This window comes from Lissotriton helveticus, chromosome 7, assembly GCF_964261635.1.
Source record: "Lissotriton helveticus chromosome 7, aLisHel1.1, whole genome shotgun sequence".
NCBI lineage: Eukaryota > Metazoa > Chordata > Amphibia > Caudata > Salamandridae > Lissotriton > Lissotriton helveticus.
In genome coordinates, this window is record NC_136068.1 from 498,546,877 (window position 1) to 498,562,233 (window position 15,357).

General features: G+C 45.0%; 1 protein-coding gene across 1 annotated transcript in view; it reads right to left on the reverse strand.

Annotated features, from left to right (window-relative positions):
* Positions 1–15,357, reverse strand: part of LOC144768676 (butyrophilin subfamily 2 member A2-like) — a 341,821-nt gene that overhangs the window by 247,856 nt on the left and 78,608 nt on the right. The window contains exon 3 of the mRNA XM_078652503.1: positions 7,496–7,588. Coding sequence (XP_078508629.1) covers positions 7,496–7,556 — 61 coding nt within the window. The 5' untranslated portion in view covers positions 7,557–7,588. The remainder of the gene's footprint in view (positions 1–7,495; positions 7,589–15,357) is intronic.

Here is a 15,357-nt window from a genome sequence, read left to right on the forward strand (position 1 = left end):
CATGTGCAATATAAAGATTTCAGAAATGTGAGGTCAATTTGATTAGAAATTACCAGGTTTAAGAGAGTACTTAAATTATATGGATGATGGGACGTGGTTACGCGCGGCAGCGTGATGGCCGCGTTTTAGGACAGCTCCGGACCCTCCGACCAGAACCCATTGATCTGCCACATTTATCCGCGCCCGAAGTTGGGGACTGCCACCTAAAGCTACTGGGATCCTGCCGACCCACTTTCCAGCCCAGCCGAACTCGGCCTGGCGGAGCGCTGCCTGCCGTGGCCTGGGGCCTTCCCGCACCCTGAGGCCGCGTCCCAGAGTGATTCCTGGAGCAGCGGTGGCTGCGCCGACGTGAGGGTGCGCCACTAATCTACACTGCGGCTTGCGACCCGGTCCCCGAGGTATCGACCGAATAGAAGCAGCTGCGGAGGTGATCTCTCCCAAAAGTCAGCAGTGCCTGAATCCTGTGACAGTGAGTCTGTCTGCCCTGGGGAGGAGCACCAGTGCGGCTTGTGCCGCCCTGCAGCTTTCTAATCCGGCCCCCCACCAAGCTGACGGCGCTGGCAGTGGAAGACAGATGATCGTGAGGGGGCAGGCACCTAGAACTACCCAGCGGTGGTGTGACCGGACCCTGTGGGACTTGAGCGGGAGGTCACGTTCCTCCTGATCTGTGGTGCCTGGGGAGGTCACGTTCCTGATCTGCGGTGCCTCTTACTCCTTGGTGGTGAGAATCTCACTGTCAGCGTGGGGCCCTGTCCCTGTTTGACCTTGGCAATACACCCTGTGAAGGGGTCGGCAATGGCCCTCGAGGCAGATAGATATACTGGGCGGCCTGGATCTCCTTGATAAGGACAAAATGTCGGGCTGCAAGGGCCCTAAAGTGATGCAGCAAAGCAAGCTGGATAAATATACCTGCCCAAGGGGCCCTGTCCCAGAGTGCCCCTCCCGAGGGGGATCTGCAGGTGGGTCAGAGAGTGAAACCACAAAACTCCCTGTGAAGGACGTTATGGAGGCTATCGCGGGGGTGCGAACCTCCATGGAACAACGCACCAACACCATCACAGTAGAAATGACTTTGATCAGGGCAGACCTCACCAAAACGCATGAAAAAGTCAAGCAGCTGGAGGTAACAGCAAAAAGTCTGGTAGATACCGTTTCACAACTCCAAACCGAAGTCCAGGTCCTCCAAACCTTTAGGAAATTTGTAGAAAACAAGCTAGATGACTACAAGGGGCGTTCTCGGCGAAACAACATTTGCATCCTAGGTCTACCGGAGAAATCAAGGGGCAGACCCCAGAACTGTTTGTCGAGGACCTCGTGCTCAAACACCTTAATCCGAAGGCCCTTTCGAACTTCCCGGGGTCACGGGGGGGCGCCCAAAGCCCGGGGTCCCCCTCGTCCAATTTTGGCAAGGCTTCTGAACTTCAGAGACCGGGTTGTGATATTACAGAGTGCCAGAATCTCACCACCTCTCAAGTATGAGAATTCCATGGTTACCTTTTTCCCAGATTTTATGCAGGCCGTACAGAAGCAGAGACGGTCGTTTTTGTCCATCAAAAAGATTCTGAGAGACAGAGGGCTCAAATATGCTATGCTCTTCCCCACCCGACTGCGGGTTGAGGCGAATGGAAAGGCTTGGTTCTTTGAGCATCCGGAGGCGGTGGCAGACTGGCTGGAGGGCTGGAGAGATGCCGGGGAACACAACCCATGCTGATTTTGTAACTGACTGGCATCACTCGCTGTGCTGGACCCTGTTTTGATTAGGCCCACTTTGGCGCTCCTGTGCACGCTGATTACTTTGGCCCCAGGTTCTGCCAGCGGCACTTCCGTGCACAACTGTGCACGCTAGGTCTGTTGACTCCTTAAATTGGACTGTTCAATCCTGGCGGTTACCCCTTTGTGGACTAGTTTTTTGTTTTTTCTTCCCTCCTTTTTTAGGGGGTGGGTGGAGGGTCAGAGGGTAGGAGCTTTCTTCCCCGCACTTAACTACTGTTGGTATTTTTTTGGGCGATAGGCACTCTACACAGTTTGTTCAGTGGGTTGGGGGTTGGGGGTAATGGGTTGTTAATTGTTGTTTTATCGGCATCACTGATCAATTTGGCTTTGGGAGACGTACTCCCATATGATCCACCATCATGGGTACGCACTGGGACAAAAGCTTCACCTTAATAAGTTGGAATGTGAATGGGCTGGGGACAAGGTAAAATGCACCATTGTCCTGCAATATATAAAGCGATACACCCCAGATGTAGTCTTCCTCCAGGAATCACATCTTGTCGTAATATGTGTAAAGCTCTAAATAGATGGGGGTACAGACTCCTGGCCCACTCAGGCTTCACCTCTGGGTCTAGGGGAGTGGGAATCATGGCTGAAAACTCCTTCCCCTTTTCGGTTCAGTCCTCGCACACTGATGACCGCGGGAGGTATGTCGCAATCACGGGACAATGGGAGGGTAGGGCGTTAACTTTAGTGTCGGTGTATGTCCCGCCTGGACTGCAAAGTCAAATGTTCACGGATCTGGGCACTACGCTCCTCTCCCTCCTGGAGGGCCTGCTGATGGTGGAAGGCGACTTTAATGCTGTGGCATCCGGTACACTGGACCGCCAACTCCCCCTGCGATGGGCCCCTCAAGTAGTTGGCTCCCCAGCTTCCTGGAGACATTCGGACGCTTGAAGGGCGTTTCACCCCAGGGACTTGCAATACACCTTTTTCTCAGGACCTCACCGTAGCTCCTCCCGCATTGACCATTTACTCCTGCCTGACTCTCAGCTCATGCACATAAATGAGGTTCGTCACCTTGCACGCAACATATACGACCACTCCCCTGTGTGGGCCAGGCTGGATTGACATGGTGGTGCCCGTCAACCCCTGGTACTTGCGGAACCTCAATGTTTGCAAAGGCCTGCCAAAGGAAATTGACTGTTACTTTCAGGAGAACCTTGGCTCAGTTGACTCCCCCCAAACACTCTGAGAAGAGTTCAAATCGGTTATTAGAGGGACTGCCCTCTCTCTCATAGTGGGAGTTAGGAAAGAGAATTCCAAAGAGCTAGAGGCGGTTGAAAGGGAGATCCTCCGACTAGAAGCAGACATTGGAAGGAGGGATGCCCCAGAAACATTGCACCTTTTGCAACTGAAGACAGATGGATATAAAGCCATTGCCACAGACCGGGCCAAATCTTGGGGGAAAGAGAGAGACAGTCGGGTGTATGAATGGGGCGACAAAGCTGGGAAACTAATCGCCTGGATGGACAAGAAGGAAAGGGCCAATCGACTTGTGCCCGAGCTGACGACTGATTCGGGTGCAAAGATTACGGATCCCGTCCACGTTGCCGATGAGTTCGCTGCACATTACAGCGCCATATATCGGACACAGTCGTCTTTACTCGAAACTGACTCTGCTGACCTCCTCCGAGACATCCAACTCCCAGTGCTCTCCGAGGAAGATAGGAGTTTTTTAGATAGCGACATTACTAAAGACGGGATCACGCAGGCGATCAGAAATCTCCGACTGGGAAAGGCGATGAACCCCAATGGGTTACCCATCGAGCTCTATAAACTGCGTCCTGACAAGCTTGCCCCGCATCTGAGGGCTATGTTCGAGGAGAGTAGACGAGTGGGAGAGTTGCCGCCTGACCAACGACTGGCATCGATAGTAGTCATCCCCAAGGAGGGAAAACCTAGAGACAGATGCGCCTCTTATCGACCCATCTCTCTGCTCAATGCAGAACCGAAAATACTCGCTAACCTTTTGGCCACCCACCTGTCGCGAGTGATTAGTGCCTTGGTACATTGAGACCTGTCCGGCTTTATGCACCAGCGCAATACTGCCCTGAATCTGAGACGAGTGCATGGAGTGATAGGACGGACTGATACCATCCGAGAGGACGCAGTGATCTTGTCCTTAGATGCCTCCATGGCGTTTGATACTATCGAATTGCCCTACCTCTTTGCCGTCCTTTTTCAAGCTTGGGTTTGGGCCGCAATTTATATCATTGGTCAGACTCCTCCATTCCACACTACGGTGCAGGTGATAGTTAACTGACGGTCCGATTCCTTTACTCGTAATCGAGGTACCAGGCAAGAGGTGCCCGCTGTCACCCCTGGTCTTCGCCCTATCCTTGGAGCCTCTCGCTGCCTGGATCTGGTGCGACTCGGCCATACGTGAACTGCGGTGGTCAGCGGAGTGGGAAGATCGCATCTCGCTTTACGCGGATGACGTTCTCCTTTACTTGACCTCCCCCAAGAAGTCTCTCATATGTGTTTTAGACATCTTCACATCCTTCTGAGGGTTTTCAGGCTATTCTATCAACTGGAATAAATCTCTTCTCTACACTCTGAGCGGCGGGGCTCCAGCTCTCCCCAGAGATTGTCCAATACAGGTGGTGGCAGATGGGTTTCCCTACCTGGGGATCTTCGTCACCGCAGATCCCAAGCTCCATTACGAGAAGAATCTGCTCCAGCCCTTACAGCGCCTGAGTCGCGATGTTGCCAACTGGAGAGTGCTCCCTCGCTCACTGCTCAGCCAGACAAACAACAGAGCCCTCTATGTGAATCCCAAGAAACTCCCTTTAACCGGGCCCACCATGCACTCGGTCCAGGTCTGGCATACAAAAGTTTAGGTTGGGACCGTAAACTGACGCTAGTTACCCCCTATGGGATTCAGAGTCACTTGGTAGTTTACACTCCACCATGGGTTTCAATAAGTGGGACCTCATTGGTATCTCTAGGATAGGCGATCTCTGGGTGAATGGTGACATGCTCAGCTTTGGCCAGTTACAACAGCAGTACAAGCTCGCAGACACGGACTGCTTCTGCTACCTGCAGGTCCGACTTGCACTAACCACAGCCTTAGAGAAGGGCTCCCCCCTCCCTGACTCCTCCCCACTAGAAGACAGGTTGTTGAACGGGCTGCTTCCACAGAGGGCCATCTCACTAACCTACAAAAAGCTTGTCCATAACACACCTGATCCCCTAGATAAATTGCATGAGTCATGGGAGAGGGACGGCTTGCTGCTTGAAGATGAGGAGTGGAGAGAGGCGGTGGCCTCCCCTCGGTAGGGGGCGATCTCTGCACGTCTCCGCCTGGTGCAATTGAAAATTCTTCACAGAACCTACATCACCGGGCCCCAGCTGGTCAGCATGGGACGAGGAGAGAGTGCGGATTGCAGACGACAGTGTGGGCAAATCGCCACCTTCATGCATATTCTCTGGGAATGTGAGCAGATTCAAAGATGTTGGAGGGGGATACATGTGGTCATGAGAGAGGTCCTTCACAAAGATATTCGCCCAGAGGTTAGGAGATGTTTGCTTAATGTGTGGGAGCCCACTGACTTGACGGGGGTAGAGACATTTTGGGTCACCCTAGGAGCCGCTGTCGCAGAGAGAGATATTGCTTAGCTATGAGGGGCGGGATCTCCCCCCCTACTCTTTTCACGTGGAAAATAAATCTTGATTGGTGCATGTTTGGGAGAAAACCGTCTATGTGGCAAGAGGCTGCCCCCCAAAATGGTCATGTGTGTGGGCCAAATGGAACACCTAAAGGGAAGATATCGGTGTCGCTCCGACGGCTCCCATCAACAACGAGCCTGTACCCCTTAATAATTGTCCCGATCCAAGTGCTGTATCACTGTTATTGACTAGAATCCCAAAGGAAATGCCATATTAATTAATACCTTGTGTTCCTTCCATGTGAAATGCCGACTTTTTGTTTATGTTATAAAAATCCATAAAAAAGATAATATAAAAAAATTAATTACATAGATGAGCTGCTCATGCCATGGTCCAAGTTGAACACATAGATCTGTCTAAAAACTCTGCTTGGGCAATGTACACTTTATGTATCAACTATCCAATAGGAGTATTAGTCAATCTTTTTAGAACGTCCCGATGGAGTTTTAAAATCAGTTTGAATTAGTTTTTTCATTACCTCCAGATTAGAACACGTTTAGGAGACAAACGGCAGGTTCTGCATGCAGATAGTGTTCCTAAAGTACAAACTACACTTCTTGTACAAGATCCATTAAGAATATCTGGTTAATATTAAATATTCGTGTACAATATTTACAAACGGTAGCGGTGGTCTTACTGGTAGCACATCACTCTTTGTATGCATTCAATATGGACATTATAGTATTGGTGCCCCTCAAGGTTGAAAGCCTACACCCCACTACCTAAGGTGTCAATCCACTGTGGTCCTGAAAGAACCCAGTGTAAATGTCAAACATAAAAATAACCTCAGCACTCTAATCAGTTCAATATTGATAAAGGAGGGTTACTGAATTGTGCCCATCTGTGAAATATAATGCTATCGAAATTCTTTGCTTCCAAACATGATTACTAAACTTGTACATTCCATATCTTTATTAAATTGAACAAGTCAAAAATTGTTTTCTGTTTGTCGAAATTGATTTGTGTAATCACAAGAGAACTATCTATGAATCAATATTGAACTGATTAGAGTGCCAAGGTTATTTTTATGTTTGACATGAAATATTCCTGTAAGCTAAAAATTATGATCCTCTGTATGGGAAAAGAAATGGTCGCACTTGTTATTAGCCAATATCACCAAAGCAGGTATTGCACAATCTATACGCCTTCGTAATCAAACAACTACAATAGCCAAATACAGACTGCAACATTATCAGAGCATATTTGATTTTTACATTACACCTGTAAAATAGAGAAGCTGTATTCCGCTAAAGTTCCACGTGCCAGTCCAAGGAGGCAAACAGACTGCACATGTTTGCAAGCTGTCAAGTAATTAGCATATTTTAGGAGGAAGTGCTCCGGTATCTACACCTGTAGCTAATTTTATAAAGTTCAATATGGGTTTGATCATGATGGGACTGAATAGTGGGGTATATAATCCTTTTGTTTTTCTTGCCATTTTATTGGCAAGATTACAAGTAGCTCAGTTATAGACGAGCACTGTTTTATCTGATTTGGTTTCCTGGGTTCAGGAAATTCTGAAAGTAAATTACTTTGCAAATATAGGAAATGCAATTACTCCCTCAAAAAGATTTAGGAGTGTGTGGGAACATGTACAGAAGGATGCTACAATATATTTTATGCTATTTCAATCTAATGTTTCATCTAACAATTATAAAATGGACAAGTGAAGACATGAGGTCTTGGGTCAATGTTTACGTTTATCTGGGATTTTTAATACAGGAGCACTGCTGTCTATTCATCCTGATATTAGTAATATTATTACAATTATTTACATACTTTTTAAAAGTATTTCGACCAAGCTGACACAAGACGCGTATGTTGATTTATTTTTTGTACTGGAGTGATCACTTTGCCAAAAGGACAAATCAAAAAGTCAAGCAATAGTCTGCTAAAGCATTAATTACCCTTAATGCGGAAGCACCCTCAAGATTTTTTTTTTACAATGATAATTTAAGAAATAAAGCATTATTAAAAGGTGTTTATGAGTCATATTCAGGAAAGCTGGACAGAAAACACAAAGAATTGATAATGTCAAAGTAGGGCTTACCTGATATAAGGTTTGAAGATATGAAAATGAAGAAAAATATCAGGAAAGATTTATACTCCATGTTCTTCCTTGAGAGTTCCTGACTGTTTCAATCTGGGAATCAAGTTGAAAAGTCAACAACGTCACTTTCATAAAGGCTTTTTGTTCTAATGCAATCTGCCCTTAACTGCCTCAAAACGCCATTATTTTATTTTAAAAATATTTTTACATAGGGTAACACTATCTGGCCAAGGATTTCACCTTATTATTTCAAGTTTTATTTTATTATGATAAGGAACTCTTTCGAGGTCCACACAAAAACCAGAAAATACATACAAGAAAAAATTCATAAAATGTCTTTTTAACACTAAACACAAATGAAAAAAATAACATATTAATAAAGATCCAAGAAACATTTAAAGAAGCCATACAATTTAAAACAAAACATTTCATTAGGAGGGTTAATCAAGGCCATCTGAAATGACTGGGCAGAAAGAATATTAAGTTGTAAGCAAATTGAACGTAACCATCTGTGCCTGTAAGACATCAGGACCGGACAAACAAAAATGACATGATTTAAGTCCTGAACATGCTTTTGACAAAGATCACAGAGTGGGGAGTGACCATACCATCTGGCATAAAGAACTTTCAACGGAAGCAGGTTTTGTCTTATTAAGTACACTAAGCGACGAGCGCCATGAGGGATGTTCCAGTACGTATAAGGTTGCGCTTTCCGCAAGAGGCATGATTCAATGACAGGAGTACAACCTTTTTTTAACAGACGGGAATCTCTGTCATGACAAAACCCCAATTCCCATGAAGAAATCTTCAATATAGATTTTAATTGAAAAGAGGATAATGAAAATAGGGTTTCTTCATCCAATTTCAATTGAGCCACAGCAAATCTAAAAATGTTTACAATCAAAGAATGTTCATTTAGACTTCCTAACAATTCATTTTTTATAAGAAATCTCAGAGTATTAGGTTCACTTTTTACTATGCCTACTACCCAACGAATGGAGCCAGCCAAACCTTGGGCCCAGCTGCTACGCAGGCCAAGTTCCTGTCTCATAGAAACAGTCGAACTTGCTGAACTAACAGATAGTAAACTGCGCAAGATTTTCCCTTCCGTTGAAGATAAAAAACTCCATTGATTTTGCTCTATTAATTCTAAGCCATATAACAGGGAGGCAGGGACTTTTGCTCTAAAAACATCTAAGAGAATTGAGAAATGCCTTCTACCTGTAGCTTTATACAAGGCTACTAAACTCTTTCCCTGAGAAATAGCCTTTCGGGAGTTATTATCTATATGGGCTTTGTCACTTAGATTAGCTGTGACAATTTTACCAAGGAAGGTATAAGATTTCACAGTTTCCAATTTTTGCTCCCCCACAGACCAAGGAAAATTCAGAAATTTAGGTTTCTTCCTGCCGGAGAAACACATCACTTTGCTTTTTGCCGCATTTATCAATAGGTAATGGTTTTCAGCATATTCAGACAATGCCTGCAAGCGATTATTTAAACCCTTCGGGGTAAGGTCCAGAATCAGGATGTCATCTGCATACATGAGGCATGCAATTGGGACCCCCCCCCCAAGGACGGGGCAATACCAGCGCACGCTGAAAGGGCAACAGGTAAATCGACTGTATAGAGGGAAAACAGCAAGGGGTCCAAAAGGCAACCTTGCTTTAACCCATTAGAAGTAAAAATTAATTTAGATAAGTCGCGTTCACCTCCCAATAAAACTCTGCACCAAGTATCTGAATAGAGTGCACGAATTAACTTAATTAAATATAAGGGCATACCCAAATCAGATAACTTTCTCCACAATAATATCCTATCCACTTTATCAAAAGCGGTGGAGAAATCAATAAAAGCCCCGTAAACCTGCCCACCACGAATTTTAACATATTTTTCTGTGAGGACTTGTAAAGCCGACAGGTTATCTAGAGTTCCATGATTCTGTCTGAAACCTGTTTGTTCAATAGGTAGAATTTTAAAATCAGTTACCCATTGATTCATTAAAATAAGAATACATTTTGCAAAAACTTTACCTATGGCATCAAGCAAAGCGATTTGACGATAATTTTGAGGAAGATCTCTTGCCCCCTTTTTAGGTCTCGCGCCTGCGACGCATATGGCGAAGCCATATGCATCGCGCAGGCGCGATACTATAGCTGTGGAGTCTGCTTCCCAGGAGACAGAGACTGGCGCGCGCACGCTCTGGAAAGCGATCGGAGCCGGCCGCGCGCGCGCGTTCCCAATCTCCTGTCTCTCTGGTTCTCACTCCTGCTGGACGTCCCACAAACCCTCCCTCGCTCCCGCCGCTTTCCCTCCCTGCGCGATGCTCTTTTAACAGCCTGTGCTGCGAGAGACCGGCACACGCAGGCTGCTCTCCGGAGCTCCGAACCCTCCCTCGCTCCCGCCGCTTCCCCTGCGCGATGCTCTTTTAACAGCCTGTGCTGCGAGAGACCGGCACACGCAGGCTGTTTTTTTCTTTGTCATGAATAAAAATGCATTATTCGACAGTATTTTTTGCGGAAGTGTAAAATTGAGCAACAAGGCATGTTGTTGAATTAAAAAAATGGTTAAATGCTTGGTGCACTTTTTCCAGGGTTAAATCTTCACTGGTGAACAATGGGTCGGTTCTTGTTTATTTCGTGTTTGGAGCACTTCTATGCTGATGGTGATCTTTGTAACCAACCCTGAAACTTGATCAACACACACTATTGTGAAACTTCCAAAGTAACAAAGAGGCCAGTCGGAAGAGTCAATATCTATCTCTATTGCACTGGTCAGCAAATCCGTAGTCAGCTTTGAGGGAAATGAATAAGCGACAAAAAAAGTAAACATTTCAACTTTTATTTTTAGATCTGGCACCGCGGCGCTAGCACTCAGATAGCGTCTTGTAATTTAAGAAAAATAGTAATACTTACACAATGCATATACCGAGAGGCCGAGGGACTTTGGGTCATCGTCGTTCAGTGTTTGCTGTGCTAGAAAGTCCATCGGATTTTAGATAAGCCCACAACAGAATGCCTGCCCCTTCAGGCTATTGTCCTTGTCATAGTCTTTCAGATCCGGTGGTAAATGAGAGGGGGCAGTGCGTTGTGGATTAGTTGGCGACGAAATGGTCTTTTTGGATAGAGGGTGCAGGCGTTAGGCAAGTGGTGGCTTCTATGAACCCCATGCCACTGGAGGGGTTCGGGCAGAGGCAAGCAGGGCTGTCAGAAGGGAGGGGAACAGTGAGCGTTATTTCTCAGGGCACCTGCTTTTTTTCGGGGCCTGCGCTCGTGCTGAAAAATGTATCCATAGATTTTAAATGAAAGATGCATTGTTTATTCGGGGCGAGGCGCCTAATACTATTAGATTGTGTCACACGTTGTATCTGCCACGTTTTCTCTTTTCCTGTAGAACATGTTTTGTTTAAACTTGGAAACGGGCGCTCGTTTAATTGTAGGCCATCCTTTAGCTGTTGACTTGGGCCCCGCAAAAAGCCTGCATGCCTAATGTCGGGGTGCACTTGTCCCCTCAGCCCCAGTACAAACCACACTCAAATGTGCCCCCAGCAACTTCGGGCGCGGTGTTATTGCACCCATTGAATCTGGGTTCGGGAATACTCAACTTATGAGCTGTTTTGCTCTGCCGCAGGCAAGCCAGTCTTTACTCGACAGGCACTGGGGAGTGTCGTGATGGCATTATGCCTGCTTACTGTGCTACTGACTAGTAAGGGTCAAGCATGCCAGGCAGAAGAGACCACATCAAAAAACACGAGAAAGAGAAGCTGCTCTCCAATTTCCAGGGCATCGCTCTCTGTTGTTTTTGGCAAATACGTCACAGGAAGGGCAGTGCTAACACTGTATTTCATTGACTTTTCTCTGCCACCTCTCTTCATCGCCCAGGGGCGTGAATTTTTTGAAGAATCCAGTAGTCCAAGAGAGGCATGCTTTTGAAAAATGTTCTGTTATAAAAAATGTACTTGTTCCTTTTTGTGCCATATGATGGCAGCATAGTAGCCTCTCTGATTATGCCAAGGCGCATATTATATCAGTGTTTGGATTCCAGCTAGGTTCTGATTTTGCCTCCTTTTTGCAGATAGTAGGTGCAAAGCAGTAGTTCCAGGATTGGAATCTGTTCACCGCCACAAACAGATGTGTGTCCAGTGGGCAAAGTAAACGTAAAAAAGTCTTGTCCTTGACCCTAAATTATATTTTCTGGTCTACAGGCGATAGGCATTTCACATCCCTAAGCTCCGCAACGCACACACTCTGCAGCGCAGTTTCCATGGCAGCGGATGTGTAATGCGAGAACTCTCAGCTTATGTGCCTTTTGGTCCTCTCAGCGCTGTTTCAGGTGTTGTATTCAGTAACCCCCAAATTTCCACCCGTAAATATGTTGCCATTCAAATAGTTTTTTGTTTTTTTGGAGCGCGGCTTTGTTACTTTAGTAAGAGGGTCAAAGACATATAGTTAAATATTTTCAGCTTGAAGGTTTCCCAGGGTGTGAAAAAAGAGCCTGGTCTCATTAAATTAAAAGCATATGCCATACACGTTATGAAAATAAATTTGCTTTTAAAGATGCTCCTTCGCATGGAAATGTTGGAGTACATGTGGGAAGGACACCCGCCGCTTTGTTCTTAGTCACATGCGCTTTAAGCAGCTCTCACCAGTCCTGATGATACAGACTATATATTTTTGTCAGAGGTGCTGGTGGAGCTGGAGTGAAAAGTAGGTGGGTCTTGTGGAACTAGGGTGATCTCGGTACCATCAAGTCACTCTGTGCTATTTTTAAGTACTATTGATGTAGTCAACAGGAATATAGGTTTACTACTCCCTTGTTGTAATAATCACAGTCCTGGTTGTTTTCACTTTGTCAAATGATAAGTTCACGCATACTCCAGAATTGTTTTCTGTCCTCGTTCTTATCTTTTGGAATCACTGATAAAGATTTCTGGGAATGGGCCCAACAGTAAAACCTGTAACCTTCTACAAGCACCGAGCTTGTGGGTGAAGGGTGGTTGGTTGCTAGAATGGGCGAATCAGTGGATGAATGAATACATTATTCTAAGGATGAGCGAGAGAGTGCTTCATGCTGAGTGATTGAGCGCATAGGTAGGTAATTAAGCCCGTCCAATGAAGAGTCACCTTCAGTTATACCACAACTATGTACTTTGCCAGTGCTTGTTATCTACTTGTTAAGTAGATGTGCACAATGTTTATCCCTGCAGACAGAGAGACAAAGAGATGGAAAAAGGGCCAAGAAGAAAAGAAAGACCGACCAAGATGTACCCAAGGACGAGAGCTGGCTGATGATGAAGGGGGCAAAGTGGTTTATTTAGAGTTAGACTGAAAGGGAAATCTAAGTAGGGAAGTGATTGATGGAAAAGACATAAAGATGGTAAGTACAAAGGCAAATGTCCACAGAGTAGGAAGTAACACACACATTAAATATGTATTTGTCCTTCATTTTGAGCGCACACATCATTTAAAGATGTATATATTAAACAAGCATTGGCATATCCAACATGTCTGTTTAAAGCAGAAACTGTTCATTCTCCTTGATTGGTGAGCTTTTATGTGAGTTATTGTAGATGGGTGAATGCTAGAATGAATCGATGTGTGGTTGAATTTATGCATTAGTGCATTGAATGGCAGAGTGTGTTGATGCACAAGAGTGTTGCATGTCAGGGTGATGTAAGTAATAACTCCAGGAAACCAGCGATGTCCAGTTATGAGTAAGAGTGGTTTATTCAAGAAGTAAGGTAAGAGCAAACTACCTCTCAGCTGACCCAACTCTTAACTGACAAGAGTCGAACCCAGGTAAGTCAGCAATGCACTGGAACCACCTAAGGCTCCAGAACGGCATTAGCTGAAGACACAAAGAAAGGGTTACATAAAAGGTAACATAACATTTACAACACAGGGACCAAAGATGGACGTTTCTCAGTCATGGTTTGCCCAAAGTCATACAGGGTAGTCAAGCCGTATAAGCGGGAGCCACCTCTTCTAATTTCAAAGTCATCACTTTAATCCCTAGAGCACATCTCCTGTGTCATGCCAAATGTGATTCCAAAAGGTCAACTGGTGTAAATATTACTCTCAGCAGACGTTTACACAGGACATTCTGGCTGCACACTAAACCAATAGCATGTGAATATATAGAGCTTCTGTTATGTGGTTATATAATGTTACAGTCTTCGGGTGTCTTGGTTCAAACCCTGGTGTGCTCGTTGGTCAACCTTTGCGATTCTCCCACTGAATCAAAGATTGATAGCTTTTAAACGCTGCTTGGGGCCTGTGAGAGACAGTACATATACCAGTGGTTCTTTAGGAAGAAGGTATAATTAGCCACTAACTAGGGAATAGCAGTAACTATGACCTGTTGCCACCTGCGCCCCTACCGTTCCTCAAGCACTTTAGTGGCATTGAGTGGCAACAGAACACTTCTTAAAATAAAGATTTGTCAGTCTAGCGAAACCCAATGGTTACCTTCATCTTTGCGCTGTTACTTCCTATTGGTGGCACAATGGGAGTCAGAAAATTGATATTTTTGCAAGAGATAAATCACTTGCATGAATCACAGGTCCTTCTGCACCTTTCTCTTCTAAGAATGTATTTCAGGTGTGATAGCAGGAATTGGGGCAACATATATCTAAGAGTGCAGAGCTTGCTGTCTCAAAGAAGGCTCTGTGTGTGTGTGTGTGTGGCTCTGTGTGTGTGTGTCTGTGTGTGTGGCTCTGTGTGTGTAGCTCTGTGTGTGTGGCTCTGTGTCTGTGTGTGTGGCTCTGCAAATGCAATAGGTCTCGCATTTGCGAGAGATTAAGCTATTGACATTGTAAATGACAATGCCATTTATTTATCTGTTTTCAAAACCAACACATAAATAACAATGTTGTCATTTACAGTGCCAATAGCTCTAACTTTTGCAAAGGCGAGACCGTTGCATTGTAAATGCTTGTTAAATAAGGGGACAATGATACTTCCTTTCCAGGAGGGGGGGACTGTTCCACTAAAAAAACAAAATTTAAAAACTGGAAATAGGATCTTGCTCCAGAGTTCACTCTGTTGTTTTAATACTGAGATAGGGACTTTATCTGGCCCCATCGCACCTGAGGAACGCATGTTCATGATAGCAAATTCAATTTCCTTTTCAGAGGGACAATCAAATACACATGAAACATTATTGGAATCCACCATTTGTACTTGCACATTATTATTACTATACAGTTTCTCAATGTATTGGACCCAAATCTGTTCCTCAATGGGAATCGGAGTGGCACAGGCTCTGGTCCCACAGCCCTTGCCAATTAAAGACCAAAACATTTTTGCTTGACCGTTATAGGAAGCTTCCCTCAATTGTATCCAGAGGGAGTCTTCCTTATCACGTTTTAAACGGGCCTTAAGCCTAACTCTCCTTCTTTTTAAAATAGACAATTTATGCTTGGCTTCATAAGAAAAAGATCAATATTGCCCCCTTATTACTTTATTAATTTCTATATTTAAAGCCCGCAGAGAAGGGGGGACTGCAAGCGATTTTTTCACCCCAGGTTTTTTCTTTGCTATTGCAATTACCAAATCTAAAAAATTAGCAAAACTTGACAGCTCTCTTCCTTCCCAGAGAGATAAACTCTTGACAGTTTGATTCAAAAGGGGCAACAGACTTTCAAAACAGCGAAAATTCCAGAAACATTTCCCACAATTTGAGTCGAAATTCACCAGATCCCTCTCCATGCTCCAAGAGTCAACTTTCGGAAGACTGACGGAGACTGTAAGCAACAACGCATTATGGTCACTAAGATTAGACTCAATGACCTCCATATTATTCAACTTGGAAAATAGAGCATAATCAGACATGACATAGTCAATGATTGAATTTCCCTTATG